We start from the raw sequence: 19,557 nt of genomic DNA on the forward strand, positions 1-19,557 counted from the left end.
GGTTCAAGGAGCTTGTCACGCCCCGACAATTCCAATAAAATCCTCCATTTATTCAAATACAAATACATCAAAATATACCCAGGATCATAAAAATTGCCCTCTCTTTTATACAAAAATCAATTTCCTCAAATATACAAAAAAATCTCCAAATAATAAAAAATAAAACTCGCAACGCCAACTCTTCATCCTAAACCCGTCTCTAGTAATCCCCGTCCATCTTCGGTACCTAAAACTGGAGGGTGGTGAGACTGAAAGTCGCAGTAGGAAAAACTATAACAAGAATCTCATGGAGGTTTAATAAAACAGGTTCACAACATAAACATATATATTAAATACATATGCATTTAATTAAAAACATTTAATAAAAACATTAAAACAAAACCTCCCCATGCCATTCAAGGTATAAAGAACCCTACACTGAAAAAGAGTTATCCTCACTGAATCATCAAAGCTTCAAGCTCCGAGACCTCCTCTGCAACTATCGAACCTCTCTGTCTATATGCTAACTATCATTCTCGGCTCACTCTTTCTGTCTCGAAACTCTCTGTCTTTACTCTATTTTTCTCTCTCAAACTTCTCAAATTTTCTATTCTGTCATTGAATGCTCACAAGTCACAAGAACGCACCCAATATATAGACAAAATATACCGACCTCAACTCACCAACTGCTCTCCACCGACTCCATCTCCATACACACGTCAATCTACTTACCACACACTCAAAAGTAAAATGTCAGACAACATCATGTCTTTTAAGCAAAACAGCCTACGTGACCAACCTGCTCCTCCTTTCTTTTCATTCCTTTAATCCCACATACAAGCACCCAAACAACCCACGTGAATTGTACCAAAGTCAAAGAAATTTACCCGTTAAAATCACAAGTGGGACCCGCGAATTACCAATACCATTACCCATTCACCAACTCCATCAGATCACATATATGTATATATATATATAAACTCATCTTACATCCAAATCAATTCCAAACCACGTAATAAAAAAAAACAAAGTCAAAAAGTCTTACTTATTTAATAACTAAGTGGAGCCCACCAACATCACAATTGTTCTTTTCTCCTTTTTCCATTTCTCAGCCTACTCTATATATATATATAAGATACCTCCATATAACATATATGTATATATATAATATAACAAAATTAATTAATAAAAAAAATCAAAACCCATTAATCTCTCTCTACTGCACCTCACGTAAAACAAATTTCCTTATTTCCCTTCCATTTCGATGCTGCCCACTTCCTTTATTATATATATATATATATATTAAATTACAAATCTAAATTAAATTAAGCCGACCAACCTTAATAAATAATTAATTTAGATAGTCGAAAAAAATAATAAAATAATTAAAATCTCAAAAAAAATCGAATCATCACAGAGCTGTTCTATGAGAAATATTTCCCTGCCTCCAAGAGATGGGAGTTAAAGGATCAGTTATTGGCCTTATCCAAGACAATATGTCAGTGACAGAGTACGAGAACAAGTTCACCTCACTCTCTCGCTTTGCTCTAGAGATGGTGAGTAATGAAGTTGATAAGGTTCAGAAATTTATCTCTAGACTTGACTACAAGATGAGGCTGTTGTTAACAGCACAGGGCATCAAGGTTTATTCTGAGGCAGTGGAAAGAGCATTGATGCTAGAGGCGGAGGCCAAAGATAAAGATGCAAGAAGGGAACGGTGGAAGCAAAAGAGGAATGCAGGGTCATTTTCAGAGGGACCTTCATGGAAGAGGAACAGGAGTGATTAATCTCAGTTTCAAGGGCATCAGTCTGCACGATCCGCTCCTACCACTCCTATGCCAGCTTGGTCGGACAAGAGTAGAGTTGTTTACTTTCAGTGTCAGCAGCCTGGATATTACAAGTCCAATTGTCCCACGAGATCGTCTTCAGTTTCTTCAGCTCCGAGGGCTTGTTATGGGTGTGGCCAACATGGCCACTTGATTCGAAACTGTCCGAGTCAGGGAGCAGGCACCACTAGTAACAGAGGGTCAAGGCAGAGGCCGTCACAGTCGGCTATGGTTCAGTCAAGTTTCAGACCACCACCACCACAGCCTATCATGTCTTCTCAGGGTTCACGGCCAGTTATAAGGGATACTCCTATTATGTCAGTGCAGCAGTCAGGTATTCAAGTTGGCAGTTCTTAGGCACAGGGACGTGTTTTTGCACTTGCACAGGCTGATGCATCTTCTTGTCCGTCAGTTCTCCGAGGTATATTTCCAGTGTTTGGTTCTTGAGCCCGTGTTTTGTTTGACTCTGGTGCATCTCATTTTTCATATCATCATCATTTACACTTGCATCGAGGTTAGAGATCAGTTTCATGGATCGGGCGTTGTATGTTGATACGCCAGTTGGGGTTTCAGTATCTTTGAGCTGAGTTGTGCGGGATTGTTCCATTGTGATAGCCGGACAGACTTTTATGTTTGACCTTATCCTCCTGGAGATGACTAGTTTTGATGTCATTCTCATGATGGATTGGTTAGCTTCCTTTCATGCCACGATCAACTGTTTCAAAGGTAGAGTCACGATTTGCACTCCTGAGGGAAACTGTTTCTTTTTCGTAGGAGGTCGGAGTGATTCCCACATTTCATCATTTTATGGAGTTCGTGCACGGAGTCGTGGTGATTACTTCTTGGCTAGCCTTATAGCCGAAGAAGATGATGTTGTGGAAGAAGATTATTCTGCAGTTGTTCGTGATTTTCTGGATGTGTTTCCGGAGGATTTGACAGAGTTACCTCCACACCGAGAAGTGGAGTTCACTATTGATTTAATGCTAGGTACCACGCCGATTTCTATGGTACCGTATCGTATGACACCAGTTGAATTGGAAGAATTAAAGAGGCAGCTTGATGATTTGAGGATGAAAGGTTTCATCCGACCGAGTGTGTCACCGTGGGGCGCACCGGTCTTGTTTGCTAAGAAGAATGATGGTTCTTTGAGGTTATGCATTGATTACCGGAAGTTGAATCGTGCCACCATCAAGAATAAGTATCATTTGTCAAGGATAGATAATTTGTTTGATTAGTTGAGAGGAGCCAGTTGTTTTTCGAAGATTGACTTAAGGTCAGGCTACTATCAGTTACGGGTTAGGGATAAGGATATCCCAAAGACAGCGTTCCGTACACGGTATGGACACTATGAGTTCCTTGTTATGCCTTTTGGCTTGACTAATGCGCCAGCGGCATTCATGAACTTGATGAACCGCGTCTTTCACGATTACTTGGACCAGTTTGTGGTAGTTTTCGTGGATGACATTCTCATGTATTCACTATCTCGGGAGGAACACGAGGTCCATTTGGGTATTGTTTTACAGATTTTGCGGGAGCATCGATTGTATGCCAAATATGAGAAATGTGAGTTTTGGCTACAGGAGGTGAAATTTTTAGGGCATGTTGTTTCAGAAGGTAGAGTGTCAGTAGATCCATCAAAGGTTAGAGTAGTTTTGAATTGGAAGCAACCCAAGAATGTTTTTGAGATCCGGAGTTTCCTTGGCCTGACGGGTTACTACCGAAGATTTGTGAAGGATTTTTCTCGCTTGGCAGGTCCTATGACCCGTTTGACCTGGAAAAGGATCAAGTTCGTCTGGAATGAAGCCTGTGAGACATCTTTTCAGGAGTTAAAGACAAGATTGACTACAGCTTCAGTGTTGGTGATACCTGAACGTGGCTTGGGTTATTTGATTTATTGTGACGCTTCACGTGATGGTTTGGGATATGTGTTGATGCAGGATGGTAGAGTAGTGGCTTATGGGTCTCGACAGTTGAAAACTCACGAGCTTAACTACCCTACTCATGATTTAGAGTTAGCGACAGTGGTATTTGCCTTGAAGTGTTGGAGACATTACTTGTATGGTGAGAGATTCGAGGTATACTCAGATCATAAAAGTCTCAAGTACCTTTTCACCCAAAAGGACTTAAACAACAGACAGAGAAGATGGGTTGAGTTCTTGGAGGACTATAATTTTGACTTACAGTATCATCCGGGCAAGGCAAATGTGGTAGTAGATGCCTTAAGTCGGAAATCTCATGGGACTCTGGCCTGTTTGGCTATTCGGAAGTGAAAAATGCTTAAGGATTTGGCAGAGATGGGATTGTATTGTTTTGATGACGATGTTGACAACGAGCCAGCATTCTTGTTTAGTCTTTTGGCTCAGCCTACTCTTGTTGTACTAGTGATTGAGTCACAGAGACAGGACCCGGATTTAGATGTCATTCACGTTTTGATCTCCAGTGGTGAGACAATGAAAGATTGGGCCTGGTATGCAGATGGTGGTCTACGGTTCAGGGGTTTGTTGGTGATTCCCACGGTTTGTCATGAGGACGTCTTACGGGAGTTTCACACTTCTCGCTTTGCAGCTCATCTATGTGGTACCAAGATGTATCACAATTTGAGATGTCAGTATTGGTGGAACGGGATGAAGAAAGATGTTGCTCAGTTTGTGGCTAAGTGCCTTACCTGTCAGCAGGTGAAGGCCGAGCAGCAGAGACCAGCCGGTTTGTTGCAACCATTACCTGTAGCGCAGTGGAAATGGGAACATATTGCTATGAATTTTGTGACAGGTCTTCCAAGGTCACGGAAGGGCAATGAAGCCGTATGGGTCATCGTTGACAGGTTGACCAAGACGGCTCACTTTTTGCCTATTAAAGCAACAAATGATGCAGAGAAGCTTAGTGTACTTTATGTGAAGGAGATTATAAGGTTGCATGGAGTTTCAGTAACCATTGCCAAGTTCACTTCGAAGTTCTGGGAAGGACTTCAAGCAACGTTTGGTTCAACGTTGCATCTTAGTACGGCATTCCATCCACAGACAGACGGCCAGTCGGAACGTACTATTCAGATCTTAGAGGATATGCTTCGGGCATGTGTGCTTGACTTGGGTGGTAGTTGAGAAGATCATTTACCGCTTATTGAGTTTGCCTACAACAACAGTTATCAGGCGAGTATCCAAATGGCTCCATTTGAGGCGTTGTATGGTAGACCTTGTAGGTCTCCTGTTTGTTGGACTGAGGTGGGTGAGACCGCCGCCTTAGGACCCGACATAGTACTCGAGACTACTGAGAAGATTAAGCTGATCAGACAGGGGTTACTTAAAGCTCAGAGCCGACAGAAGAGTTATGCGGATAAGCGGAGACGGCCGTTATCCTTTGAGGTGGAAGACTATGTTTTTCTATGGGTTTCTCCACGGAAAGGATTGATAAGATTTGGGAAAAGTGGCAAGTTGTCGCCATGATTCATTGGACCGTTTGAGATTTTGGACCGTGTAGAATAGGTTGCCTACATACTTGCGTTGCCACTACAGATGGATAAAGTCCACAATGTCTTTTATGTATCGATGTTACGGAAGTACGAGCTGGATCCATCTCAGATTTTGAGTTGGGTTGATGTGGACACTGATGAGAATGTTTCCTACGAAGAAGGGCCAGTTCAGATCCTTGACACATAGCAGAAGGTGTTGAGGAAGAAGACGATATCATTGGAGAAAGTTCTTTGGAGACACCGCGAAGTCGAGGAGGCTACTTGGGAGCTTAAACAGGAGATTCGCTCCAAGTATCCAGGGTTGTTTTCTCCTTCAAGTATAGCTTGATTTCGGGGACGAAATCTTTTAAAGTTGGGGAGAATGTAATGTTTATACACACACACACACACACACACACACACACACATATATATATATGTAAATGTGAAATGAAGTTTTTTATAAGCTGGGACCCACTCCAATTTTAAGTCACTATAATGAGTAATGAGTCATTACAGACCCACTGTTTTTTTTTCTTTTCTTCTCTCTCGGTCTGTTCCCTCTCTGCCGCATGCTTCTCTTTCCTTTTCTTTTTTTTCTTCTACACAATTAAGCTTGATTAATCTTCAACCACTTGGTAATTTTAAGTGCCGTTTGCGGCAAATTGAAGCCCACGACGAGACCTTTAAATCCACCAGCAATTTCAGCTTTTGGCCACTCTAGAAAGTCCGAAAATTGAGACCCATTTTGAGGGGTTGAGGTGAAAATTGTGGTTTTTGGCTTAGATTGAGGTAAAGGTCTCTAACCAACATTTTCTTGTTCCTTTGTGAGTTAAATTCATGTAATTGTTGTTAATTTGTCCAATTGATGATCATTATCCTAGAATAATTGTGTTGTAATGTATAAAGTTCATAATCCTTTATGAATTGTTGTCTAACATGACTAATTCGTGTAAAATCTAGCAAATTACTTCGTTGTTGTATATACGTTGATGTGTAGTTATGTGTATTAATTGACCCATGTGAAGAGCATGCCTAAATGTTAATTTTTGTATGCCTATCATGCTAGATCTCGATTGTATGAAAGCATGTTGTAGTTTTACTTGAAAATTCTTGTGAATCATGCTATATTAATTAAGTTTGAGTTAGTTATGGAATGATGAACTTGGACATGGCATGATGCATCCATGCACTAGCATTGGGCATGAAATGGGATTAATGTGATTTGAAATGAAAAAGGGGAATTTTGGGAAGAAGTTTTGATTAAAATGGTTTTGAGAAAACCCGGTCGCCGTGGGGTCACCAAAGGGCCGGTGTGTTAATATAGCCTAGAGGGAATTAGAGAGATTGCCCTAACGTGGTTGAGCTAGCTGGGCCCAAAATGACACCGCGGGGGTACTAAGGGTTAGGGACACTAGCAAATCCTTCTCTCGTGTCGCTGCGGGGTTACCAAAGGGCGGGTTATATTAACAGTTTGAAAGTGATGAATTTGAATGTTGAAAATGAGGAGCGACATCGGCATGCATTGCATTTCATAGCATCATATTGTGTATGCTGAGATTGGATTTAATATTATACTTTCTCGACATAGTATGACCCCGATTCCTATTGTCCTATTCCTTGTTTGGATTCATGGGGACACAAGAGGTGTGCCTTAGGCACCACCTATTGAGCAATTTTGCTCACCCCTTTTATTTAACATTTTTTTCAGGAAACGGGAAAGAAGTGGCGGATGACGTTCCACCACAGGCCTAAATTGGATTAGAAGATCGTTTTGCTATTTTTGTATTTAAGTCCCATATTTTTTGTAAAATCTTAGTTTGTTCTATTTGGTATAGAGATTTATGAACTCTTGTTATAGTAAATTATATTTATGGGCTGTAATTTTATTATAAGTTGTCTAAACATTGTAAGACATGGACTTTAGATCTTAACCATATATTTTGGGACTGTAATTATGATAATTTGGATTAAATGGTATGTAGATATTCCACTATGAGATAAACCATGTTGAGGCATGATGAATGGATGAAAAGGATGCTGGAATGTATTATTTGCATTGTGTTGGGACATGTTAGATAAATTTTGAAGGTTCAAGGGAGACCTTTGCATTTTTATGCATTTAAGCAGGTTGTCGTAGGACCCTTTTTAACAGAGGTCATGCCGATTTTTTTTTTATAAATGATATCAGTTTAGAGTCGTTACAAAAGACCCTAAAATGTGACCCAACATAGATGTACTATGCATAACAATAGTTCCATAAGTTGTATGAATCTTAAATGCACATAATATAAGTTCAAGAAACAACCATCAAGTGCTGGAATTGATCAAAATAACCTTCTCTGGTAATAAATGTTTTAACAAAAATCTATTCGATTTACAGGCATTTTCTTACTCTGATGCGTCAATCAGATTATAAGAAGAATGCTGAAAAATAAATAAATAAATAAACTGATAACCAAAAATTACTGTATAGCCCATAAGATCGAATTCAATGTTACAACTTACAAGCTAATTTTGTTCCAAGGCTTGCAACTCATTCTCAAAGTGCTGGTGAACACAATATGGATACCAGATTATTCCTTATCAACATCCAAACTGAAAATTGAAGCAAGAAAGGTAGTTAAACAACCATCAATAACTATTTGCAAAACAAATTCAGCAACGGCAACAAATGAGAACGATGATGGAACTGATAGACAGACGATTAATAAATATATATATATATCAAATTTTAGCCGATATCAAATGTTGACTATCGCTAGCTCATTTGATTGCTTATTTAGTACTTGTAGAAGTAGAGATTGCTGAAATACCAATGGATTGACCTATAGCCTATAGGGAAGACACAAACACTCACTTTGTCCAAACAGGGACTCGAGCACAACCTCATCTTTAGGCGGCAGAAAAGATATCACTTGTGCATAGGATAGACTTAATGTTGCAAATTCTTTCTTGATACAGAGTAAAGCTTTAACTAGAATTCACTTGAAAATTTCATTGTCAAGGATTCTTTCAAATCAATCAACCTATACAAGCTACACTTCCAGACTTAAAGCAAAAAATTATTTTATCTTAGTACCCATTTCCAACCCTTTTACAACATAACCCGATAACACTCTCTGCTTAATTTGCTTATCATTGAAGGTGCTTCAACAAATTAAGGCTAGGTCTCTTATATGTAAATAATCGGAGTTACCGGAGTAGCCATGGCATCGTACTCTTACTAGAACATTGTCTGGATTGTAGGCCGAGATACAGAATCTGGGTTTTCTTTGAATCATCCTTGCAATTTTCCAACCCTCTTAATCCATTGCCCCTGTAGAGTTCTCATCAGTTTTAGTTGCACCATTCTCCTAATGGAACTAAAATTTAAGTTTCTCTAATATTGAGAAAGACTAACATAAAATTAACCAGATATACCTCCGATTTTGACAAAGGAAAGCTTAAATACACCAGAATATAGAGGTAATTAATTAAAACTTCTCAAATAGTTATTAGAAGAAACAAAGAACAGAAATACTTCAAGAGGCTCGAGAAAAAGAAGAAAAATTAATAGGAAGAAAACATGCATTCCATCAAAATTTATTAAGAAAATGACGATTGATTCCATTAATATAATACAAGAAAACTTATAATAGCCTTGGCAATGAAAAGGTTATTGAAGTACTTGCAGTTCCTGCCTTCCTGGGCCACAGCTCAGGTGGTAACGGTGTGGGGTGGGATTGGCTTAGTTCTCAGGTCAGATTTTCATGCCCAAAAAAAGAAAAAGAAAAAGAATATTGGCAGAACCTGAGGCATTACTACAATTAGGAATTAAAAGATAACCAAAGAAAACCAACCTCAGTTCTCTTTAAGTCCCCATAAAGAAACCACCATGGACCAGTTTTCGACAATAATCTGAAATGTAAGATTAAAAATAGCCAACTGATAAGTACATTAAAACACACATGACAAGGCAAGAAGGAAGTATCCTACCTGTAAAATCAGCACAATCTAGAAATCAACAACTATGATTGAGCTAAAATTTCTATCGACTTATATTCTTTTTGTTTGTCTAAGAAGAGTCATACATTCATCTAACAGTTTCTGACATGCTGTACAGCTCTTCAATAAATTATCGTTTCAACAAAACTAGCTCCTATTGATTGAACATAAAAATGTCTTTAAAGCCACACTCATGTAAACAGGAAACTTTTGCAAGTGGTAGAGAAAACACAAACATGTTCCTAAAACATGTATACTGAAGAAGATAAAGCAGAAAACCAACTCTTAACACTACGTCTATAGTACATATATTATATCTTAACAAGATTTCATCAAAAGTTATATCTCACTATATCAGCACTTCACCATCAGGAACTTTATCGACCTCATCATTAGAATGAAAACTCATTTGCTGACACAAATTTCTGAACAGAGGAAAGAGACTGGTCATAATATTATCCAGTTTACCTGATATATCCTGCCATCATACGCAATCCCATTAAGAGAACCAAGCCCGACCAAACACCGTAAAGACCAAAAAATGAAGGAGCATACAGAAGAAACACGGAAGATATTGCTCCCACCACCATCTATAATTCCCGTCATAGATTTTAAGAGAAGTTATATAAGCAATCTTGACAGCCCAACTTGTGACATCTCAAAGAGATTAAACCTAAAACCTTACCATAGAATGAGCTGCATATGAGAAATCTGAAACACCATAATGGAGACCATCAAAAACAAAAGCTAGAGCATTTATTGGTTGACTGGCACTGACAAACTTTAACAATTTTAGATAAAATCACATTAGCAAACTGTTAGCACATCCACATCCAATTAAAGAGAAACAAAATTTTTGAAAGATACAACAGAGCAAGCATACGTACCAATACCCCAGTTCTAACAACTCCTAAAACTTCTGTGTCCTTAGTAAACAAGGTAGCTAAAGAACCAAAAGATGCCCCCAAAAGCACAGCTAAGAAAACACCTGTGAATAATCCCGTCTGCAAAAACATGTTAAATCAAGGTCTCAAGCAAAACCAAGAAATGCATCTCCAGCATGAAGAACCTATACACCTATCAATAACAAGATCTGAATTTCACCTGGCTAAAGTTTAGCAACACAGCCTGCTGAAAAAGCATACAAGAATGACATACCTTTAACACAAAGTACGTAATTTCCCTCACACTCTTGTAATCTCCTTTTGAAAAAGAACTTGCAATCAAGGCCTATAAGGAACAAAGTCCGTCAGAGAAGAAAAAACATAAACCACAATACTTGACATGAACAATAAATTCTGTACCTAGTGAAGCACAAATTTTGGACTTGAAAGACTTCAAAAAAGCCTCAATTCTGTTTGCCAAGTGCACAAAAAGCACTTTGCAAAAAAAGGTCACTTCTGTCAGGAAACCAAAAACTTCAAAAAGTCTACCAAAGTACTTACAATTTTAAATTTTTTATTACAAGCCCTCTCTTAAGCTTACATTTATGACCTTCTAAAGACAATTCTTACTCTATTGATTAAAATCAACATCAACTAACAGTTCCCAACCAAATCAGATTATTCGTATCAGAGAAATGGGAGAGTAGATACCTAATTTAGAATTGGCATATGAGAGCAAACTCAAATCCTGCTTTAGAAAGATAATTTTATACCTGACCAGATGCCCCAAGTGCATCTGTGAGAAGGGACACAGCCAACCATACTTGTAAGCATATTTGATGAGCAGCCATAGCTACTGGACCTTGCCGAGCAGCCATTGATGTTGCCAGTGTTAGGGTCAAAAGGACAGCAAGAGTTCTCCCAAGAAGAAAACCGCCTAGAAGACCACAGAATTTAATGGAAGAAAGAAACAGATTCACCCAGAATCTTGATAGAACAGGATAGCAAAACAGAGAAAGCAACCAAAGTAGAGAATATGATTAAATACTACAATATCTCCTGACATGAAGTTTCTATTTTGTCCTTTCAAATGGACAATCCAGGCAAATGGGAAGAAATTAACCTTGGTCTTTCCTTTTGGACGACTAAACTAGTTAACAAAACATGTATAATTGTATGCTTGAATGGAGAGCCAACAAAAGTTAATATCATTCATTGCCTTATACTAGATCCTAAATGCAGAAAAAGTCAAACACAATCTAAAAGAACTGAGCTACACAATATCCCATGACAGTAGCAGTAAAAAATATAAAAGCATCTATTGAATGCTACACGACATGCCATAAGAGTGATCCCTTCTGTTGATCAAAGGGACATTTGCAAGTTTTGGCCCTGCCACAGCAGGGTGCTGGTGAGAGGGGGTTCAAGAAAAACCTAACTTTTTGCTATTTCACAAAGTGATTATTATGAGGCTCAAACTCGCGCTAGTGGCACTGATGCTTGAGTGTTTTAGCACTGAACATTTCTGTTGACTAAGTAACACAAATGTTCCCCACATAATTCAATTGTTGAAACTACTGTCAAGTTCTAGAGAGAGAGAGAGAAGAATAAGAATTATTTGTGTACTGGAGACCACAATTTATTCTAGCTTCCTATGGTAAGAGGCTCTCTCCAAATAACCAATTCACTAGACAACAAATCACTAAAAAGCAACCTCTTTTGGTAGGTAAAAATCCCAGTAAAGATGAAAAGGGGACACGACCTTAGTATGTACGAATTATTCAATACTATAATGAAAACCACTCAAGAACTTCAAGTGCATCTCTGTCGAGAACCCTACAAAAGAAGTAATACAACTTTGTAATCCAAACAAAGATCTCAGAAGCAATTTTTTCAGAATTTCAGTCTATGCAAAGAAGCTTCACCCCTCTGACATCTCTAGCCTTTATTTTAAAACTAGTGTCCCACACTTCCTACCCTCCTCCTAAATCCTGAGACAGAGTCTGGTTTGATAATGCTATTTGTAATATAAAGTCTCAAAATTTACAGGAAGCACAGAAACACAAATTAAATGTCATCATAGCATAAATTGAATCAATCAAATGATTGTCAAGAATTTGTAATCACAGCAGTATTTATCCTAACATACACTCACCAGATTTCATATAACCACCAAATTGTAGTGATCCCAACTTTGGAGGCAATAATACAGCTCTCTTATTAAGATACCAGATCATCAAAAAGGTAACAATATATCTGAAACAGAAAGAATCTAGCATGGTCATTCTTAAGTGATGCAGAATATAAATAAGGAAGAGCTATAAGTAGAGAGTACATACTGAGATAGAATAGTCGAAATGGCTGCTCCAGTTACACCCATCCTAAAATAATACATAAGTATGGGAAACAAAAATATAGCTGAAAAATTACCTACACCTGCATATTGAACAACTAAATCAATTAGCAAAAAGAGAAGTGAAATAAATGTAAAAGGGGGAGGGGGGTTGATGGCGCACAAACAAAGGAAAAAAAAAAAACAAGATTCAACAAAAAGGTTAAAATTTAACTGAACTCTGACATGTTCAGAAGTCCTTGATGTCAATCAATAACAACACTGGTGATTATGTTCAGGAACTATTTTAAAACATCAATGCGAGGAGAAAAGTTCTTGCATGACCAACACGGCCTTTTAGCATAACCAACACCAAGAAGTAAAACAAAACCTTCACTTCAACAACCATACTGATCCATATGACATGACTAAAGCTACAGGATGCATATCAAATATTTTAAAGTCGACGCTCCTGTATCTATATAGAGTATCTCTAGTAAAGTGGAGATTGTACATAAATCCCCTATAAAACACTCAATTTTGAGCATTTCAATTGTATAGCAATTGAAATCCCATGTTGATGCATTTCAAGTTCATATTTTATGTTCTGTACTATAATGGTGTCTTAACACCTATTAATCTACCACGTATGTGTAGCTTAAATATTCTGTCAAAAGCATCTTGTTTTTCAATTAATAGTGTATCCATATAATTCGAAACCAGCTTTCCTAATCAATCAATTAAAGTGCAGGAACCTGCTATCATCAAACTGAATATCTAACCTTCCCACATTTGATGACAGACTATATCCCAGCGAACTAAGATTAACATTTCAAACAAATCTGCCACTAAAAGGGATATACGCATGTAACACTAACATCCAAGTCCACATATCAGAAATCAACAAATCGGATTATACATAAGCTCGATAACTAAGAAAAACTTGTTCTGAAAAAGTTGTGATTGAACTGGGAAAAAGATCATGAAGAAGATATATTGAACATTTACTTTGGAAGTTTCAGTATAATATCAAAACATAGTTGCCATTCTTCTTTATTCAATTACCAAATCAAAGACAGACCAGCATAATTCCATGCAATAAAATATATGAAATTATGAAAAGTAAATAAAAGAACCCCCCAAAAAAAGGAGAAAAAGTAACATAGCACAGTGGTAAGAACTGTAGAAAAATTTGGCACAGCGTCTACAAGGATAGGGTTAGGAGTTCAATTCTCATCACTAGTGTATCAACAGAAAAGGAAAAAGGCTTGGAAACAAGAAAATAAATATCCACTAATGACATGACAGAAGAAATATATATTCCTGTGGAAAAAATGTCCAATTAATTAGAGAATTACATACTTAATATTATCTCTCTAAAATTAAAACCAGACACTTGCCTAGACAAAAAACAGGAGTCTTTGTATCCTTGAAACCACGAAAAATGCCTTGAAGAGCCAAAGAAACTACAACTGCAGGTGCACCGAGGGCCCTAAGTGAAAGAAACCTTTGTGCCAGAGGACGCATGGAGGAAGACTGCCAAGAGAAGAATTGTGTTTAAACCAAAAGAAAATCTTTGTACACGATTAGTCATATACATGAAGTACACACACCCACACACACACGTACAAACACATAAATGAGAAAAAATATATATACTAGATAACATACTGTCCCAAATATAGACAAATACTTGCATAGTCATGACATGTGCGATATTTAAACTGATATCAAAATATTTTAGCCTCTGTTGTTTTTCAGATGTCTTCTCTTCACTGAAGGCTAAATAGCTTGGTTCAAAGCAGAGGAACTGCTAACTATATTAAGATGATATAGACAACACACACCTACAGCTACCAAATGCTGAAGAAGAGGGTTGGTAGCTAGACGTTGTTCTAGATAGATACACATTGTAAAAAAGCATTCATGCATCTGGTTGTTCAAATACGCTCTACGGCATGCAGGATTGGAGCTATCTGGAGCTCAATAGGGGCAGTGCCCCCCACTCAATTTTTTGTATATATTTTGATAATTCTAAAATTGCCACCTCAAAATTCTCAAAAAAACTCTTTGTTATTTGCATATTTAGCATTTTTTTTTCAATTTTTATCTCCTCTCCACAGAGTCCTGCTCTAAGTCTCTCTCTCTCACCCCTCGAAAGTCTTTCTCCCAACTTGGAGAAATCGTCTCCTGTCGGTCATATCTCTTTCTATGACTCAAATTCTCTTCATGGAAGACGCACAAAGAGGTAGAGTTTTAGAAGACCTCTTTTGGTCAATTCTCAACCCTAAGCCTGTCAAGATCCCTAATTCCCTTTTGAAGTAATCTTGTTCTTCATATAAAATAGCAATATCATTTTGGGGGGAAAAAGTTAGGAAAAGGAAGTAAAATTTTGTTAACACCAATAGCTTGAATGTTTTGTGAATTGATTCACCAAAAGCATGATATATAGGCTGTTATAAATCGCCCCCCACTAGAGTAAATACCTGGTTCCATCACTGCTTGCAAGTATGCTCGTGTAAATTGCAACATCATGCTAGGAAATTCTTCTAGATAGAACTAATGATAAATATGATTCATGTGGCTAAACCCAAGAAGTTGGGGTCAAAAATTTGTTGGCATACACATGGGCACACACAACAAAGGAAAGAAGGTAAATCAGTATCTTACATAAACTAAACATATTTAAAGCTTACTGTTGATATGCCCATCAAGTTAAGTAACGGTCCAGATCCCAAAGACAAGGCTAAAGCTTCAAAGATGCCAATGCCAACTGCTAAAAGTAATGCCGTAGACACAGAGGATAGTTGCTGCCTTTTAACTACCCCATCGAAAGGTTTGCCATTAATACTTTCACAATCTTCTGTACGACAACTATCCAAAAATTAGAAACAGCAGTTATAACGAATTCAAAATTAACTTGAGATCCCTAAAGCATCATAAATCAGTTTAATTTTACCTGGGATAGGAACTCTGCTTGCATTTCTTGAAATTTCTTCAGCCACAAAAGAAGTTGCAACACTGAGGAGAGGGATGTTAAATAGCTTTGATATAATGTTAAAGATTGATATGGACACGCCAGCTGAAGCCAACTCCAAAGGGCCTAAGGAAACAACAAAAAGGTTATAGTTTCATGTAAACATGATAACCCGGGGGCAGAATCTAACCCACAGTTTGTCTCCATATTTTGGAATTAGAAGACAGTAGCAATGCATTTAGTAAATAGGATAATCAAGATCAAACTTCCGCAACCTTGATCTAAGAATCTTCTAGCAGACCTTTACCAAAGGTAAGATCTAAGAAAATATAAAATTTTCAAAAGTTACTCTATCAATGCCAAAACAAATAAAAAAGAATGGGTAAATTTATAAAAATTAGTTTTACAGCAATAGAAAGCAAACAGTTCTATTTATTTGTAGAGAATGAAAGAAAATGAGAGATTCACAGTGATGTTGCCGATAGGTTAAATGGAGAGTGCTACTAGCTTATTGTTCGGTTACTCTATACCAACCTATAATGATTAAATCCAGGCTACTGAAATAGCTCCAATATAACGACTAAAATTCATGAGCAGTAACTCCTAAAGTACCCTGTAGACAGTTAATAATACTAACCTTAAATAAGTAGGTCCTGCTATAATCTCTAAAGCTAATAAGAAATCTGCTAGACGTGGAATGATGCCCTATGTATTTGCAATGCGATTCCCAAACAATATGATGCAATCATGGAACAAATTACTACACCTCTGTCCAATTATTCTAGTATGACAACCTATTTGAGGATGTCAATGGATGGCACTTTGTACTTGTGGGCCAAATCAACTCAATATCCAAGAACAATATGCCTAAACACATAAATTATAAGAAACAAAGGGAAAGAAAAAATAATAATAATAATATTGTCCCAAATCCTCACCATAAACAAAGAAACTGAAGCTAGTCAGGAAAATGAAAATTCTCCACAACTATCACAAAAAAAATGAAGGGACCAAACATCAAATATTTCACCTTACCCAATCTACCAATATATGCTGTCTCCATCAGTTGTGCCAATGGTTCAATAGCCTGTCCAGCAATTGCAGGCAAAGAAAGCATTATAAGCTCACGTTTGACATCCTGAGTAGGAAGAATCTCTGTCTCACTACAAACAAATTTAACAAATTAATTAGAACCAATAATTAAGCTACAATTGTTGGAGCAGCTTTATGACAACGGAGCCAATTAGACAAAATTAAAATACAATGTTACAGACATAACAACAAACCTCAGCAGATATAGAGCAAAAACCTAAGCTGTTTCATGTAAAACACCTAAGCTTGTCCAGGACTACCATTAACAAAGAAGTTTTATGGAAAATGCTCCACGTCACAAAATTTTCCAATCCAAAAGATTAAAAAATTGATGCCAAAAGTTCCAATTTTAAAATACTGGGAATAGTAATGCAACAACAAAACAAACTAAGGTCAGCATCAGATTTGTGGTTTCCATAAAGAAGGCTTTTCATTTCTTAAACATCATCTATTAACTGAGGGATACACCTTTTAACTGACACTAACTTTAACTTCTTCTTTTTTTCTTTTCTTTTCTTTTCTTTATCTTTTTTTTTTTTTTTCTTATTAAAGATAAATCACTACATGTTGTCAGTAGACTATTCACTACTTGTCAATATATATTCCCAAAGACTAGGTCTTGTCTTAGTATCTAGTTTATAGGAGTTGTCATAACAAACACCGTTGTCGTGCAAGGGTGCAATGCTTATCTCCATGACATCACAGCATAGAAGTCAAGAAACAACACTCAGAAGCACAAAAATGCAATACAGTAAAAATGTTCACAATGACCACTAAGGTCATTCCTCTCCCACCTCAATCAACCTTATATGTATGCCCAACCAAAATTGTGATTCCATCTTGCCAAACAGGTCTTAAAGAATCCTTGCAATCACTATCCGTGCAGGCAAATGCTTCCCTCATGTCAGTTTCAGATTGGCATGTGATAGTGCAGGAATATCTTGATGTGCATCCCAAAATTTATATTATGTTACATATAATGTGAATGTCAACGGTGATATCCCGATGCATAATTATTGGTTATCCATCTAAGTTTATGTCTACTAAACTAAGATGGATAACATGTATTAAAGCATCAGACATTTCAGTACATGCATGCTGCTCCCATGAAAAATTGCACACATCCTTTAAAAAAAAAAAAAAAACAGTAACATGTTGTGCAATACCACTACCATGATGAAAAATAAGATGACCGGTGTAAGGTCTTACTAAACTTCTCCGCTAAAACTTGGGAGCAAATGTTCTTCTGTACCAGAAATCTGCTGCAAATCAGAAGAGTGAATGCCACAATCAGAACTCAACTGACAACTGACCATGGGAAAAACACGCCTTCTTCTGCAAAAACTCGGTATTGAATGCACCGACATTGATGTGTGGTTTGAGAACAGATTGCAATCCCAAACAACATTTCCGTGGATCAATCTCTTCCTATTAATTAACATAACAGAACTGGAAACTCCTCGTGCTCGTCCTGAACAAATCGCGTTTGTCACCTTCTGAATTGGGTTCCACCCACTACTTCTACTGGTCAATCCATCAAACAGCGCCTCGCCACCCAGTTGTGCAACCGCCATTGTTCAAGAATTGGTATTATTTCTTCATAATAAAAAAATACCCATGTCAGAATTCAGAGTGTACAATCTTTTACAGTAAAGATTCAATTATTGTCTGTACATTCTCTAAAATTCAAGATTCAAGATGTACATAAACAACAACCAATTAGATTTTTTAAAAACTGTTTACAAGCTAAGCTAATAACTAGCCAGAGGATACCAAAATAAAATAGTCATTGTAGTTTTCCGTTAAAACAACTGCGCAATATATTACTTTTCTATTTCAATGCATGTGTTTCATGTTAATGTATATGTATAAGCGAATATATCTACATATTAATATATATATATATATACACAGAGCAAAAAGGATGAAATCAAGAAGCAATTGAACCCAAATTGGGGAAAGAATCAAGAAAACAAAGAACTCAAAATGCAGTGGGAAAGAAGGATTTTTTTGTGTTGTTTGGTTCAAAATTCGAGACAGGTGAAAGAAACAGGAAGAAGCTGCCCGGAAGATAAAAGAAAGAATGAAACTGTGAGAGCAGATAGAGAAAGAACAATCACCGATCTTTGTTTGTTGGACACTAGGGTTTGAGAGAGATCGGAATAAAGCTGTTAATTATTAGTACGAGCGTTCAGAGGATATAACGATAACCGACGCTGCGTCAGTGTCACAATGCAGCGGGAAAAATTATTGGGTACCCAATAATGGAGCTACCTAACCCCGACCAACCTCTATAACGAAAACCGACGAGCGGACTTTCAAATATACATTTAACATGAAAGGTCACTTTTTTTCTTTTCTTTTTTTCTATTTGTATTTTATTTTCTGCTAGGCAAATAACTCATTCCAGCATTTATGCGAGGAGTCTAAAACGATAATGGTCTCAAGAAAGTTATAAAACATTACAATTATGTTTTTAACTGAATTTTTTAAAATAGTTACGAAAAAAAAAAAAAAAAAACTGTGAAATTACCAACCTACTTGATTTAATTTTTGAAAAAAAAAAATATTATTATTGAATAATTGGAGAAAATAAATAAACAATGTGCAGGTTTTTGTCCCACCTGCATGGTACAATTATAAAAAAAAAATTTAAAAATTAGAAAGAAAATTGACTTCAAGAGAAATCAAATTCTCAACCTCCATTTGTCTTTTTAAAGAAATATTAGATAATGATGTTTTATAAATAAAAAAAAATTAAAAAAAAATTAATTTTTTATTTTCAGACTCTTGAAAGCTGGTTTCAAAGTGTATATTGTGAGTATCAAATCTGGAACTGATTTTATTTTAATTTCCATTCCAAATTATCAATTTGATGCTTTTAAAAACAACTTGAACATTTTCTATTTTCAATCCTTTAAGAAAAACCGAACACAATTTCAACAAGAGAGTTTGTTTCAATTTTAAATAAACAGTTCTAAACACACTTTTTCAAAAATAAATAAATAAAAATCTTGAGAAGCCTCACTTTTACG

The 19,557-nt window shown here is 36.8% G+C and overlaps 2 protein-coding genes across 11 annotated transcripts; one reads left to right on the top strand and one right to left on the bottom strand.

The window, feature by feature from the left end:
• Nucleotides 1–100: 100 nt before the first annotated feature.
• Nucleotides 101–18,905, bottom strand: LOC132293789 (protein DETOXIFICATION 45, chloroplastic-like). 10 transcript variants are annotated; one of them, XR_009477917.1, is made up of 17 exons: nt 18,643–18,902; nt 17,732–18,118; nt 16,466–16,593; nt 15,413–15,556; nt 15,150–15,316; nt 13,854–13,989; nt 12,461–12,557; nt 12,277–12,377; nt 10,895–11,058; nt 10,396–10,467; nt 10,125–10,241; nt 9,923–10,018; nt 9,706–9,827; nt 9,093–9,150; nt 8,478–8,569; nt 7,759–7,848; nt 101–232 (listed from the first exon to the last, which is right to left on the bottom strand). XR_009477917.1 is itself a non-coding variant. In XM_059791416.1 (15 exons), the coding sequence occupies exons 2-15, from the start codon at nt 18,094–18,096 to the stop codon at nt 7,837–7,839; spliced, it is 1,779 nt and encodes a 592-aa protein (XP_059647399.1). In that variant the 5' UTR covers nt 18,097–18,118; nt 18,643–18,905; the 3' UTR covers nt 7,574–7,836. The 10 variants fall into 10 exon arrangements, 4 of the variants coding, with proteins under 4 accessions (XP_059647399.1, XP_059647398.1, XP_059647397.1 ...); XR_009477918.1 differs by having other exon boundaries at nt 8,472–8,569; XR_009477916.1 differs by having other exon boundaries at nt 8,450–8,569.
• LOC132295678 (uncharacterized) lies at nt 2,034–5,458 on the top strand. Its single transcript, XM_059793976.1, has 3 exons — nt 2,034–2,139; nt 4,731–4,873; nt 5,315–5,458. The coding sequence occupies exons 1-3, from the start codon at nt 2,034–2,036 to the stop codon at nt 5,456–5,458; spliced, it is 393 nt and encodes a 130-aa protein (XP_059649959.1).
• Nucleotides 18,906–19,557: the final 652 nt, after the last annotated feature.

Source organism: Cornus florida, unplaced genomic scaffold, assembly GCF_030987335.1.
Source record: "Cornus florida cultivar Cherokee Brave unplaced genomic scaffold, ASM3098733v1 CherokeeBrave_3.0.0_Hap2_Chr02, whole genome shotgun sequence".
Taxonomy (NCBI): Eukaryota; Viridiplantae; Streptophyta; class Magnoliopsida; order Cornales; family Cornaceae; genus Cornus; species Cornus florida.

What these genes read in the sequence shown, in the direction of transcription:
- LOC132295678 (XM_059793976.1), top strand. Translation starts at nt 2,034, where the DNA reads ATGGTTCAGTCAAGTTTCAGACCACCACCACCACAGCCTATCATGTCT. An exon ending in TATGTCAGTGCAGCAGTCAG is followed by an intron (nt 2,140 to 4,730) that starts GTATTCAAGTTG and finishes ATGGAGTTTCAG; the next exon opens with TAACCATTGCCAAGTTCACT. An exon ending in TCTTAGAGGATATGCTTCGG is followed by an intron (nt 4,874 to 5,314) that starts GCATGTGTGCTT and finishes TTGCCACTACAG; the next exon opens with ATGGATAAAGTCCACAATGT.
- LOC132293789 (XM_059791414.1), bottom strand. Translation starts at nt 18,096, where the DNA reads ATGGCGGTTGCACAACTGGGTGGCGAGGCGCTGTTTGATGGATTGACC. An exon ending in ACTTGATGGGCATATCAACA is followed by an intron (nt 13,990 to 15,149) that starts GTAAGCTTTAAA and finishes TTCTCTTGGCAG; the next exon opens with TCTTCCTCCATGCGTCCTCT. An exon ending in GACTCCTGTTTTTTGTCTAG is followed by an intron (nt 12,558 to 13,853) that starts GCAAGTGTCTGG and finishes TTCAATATGCAG; the next exon opens with GTGTAGGTAATTTTTCAGCT.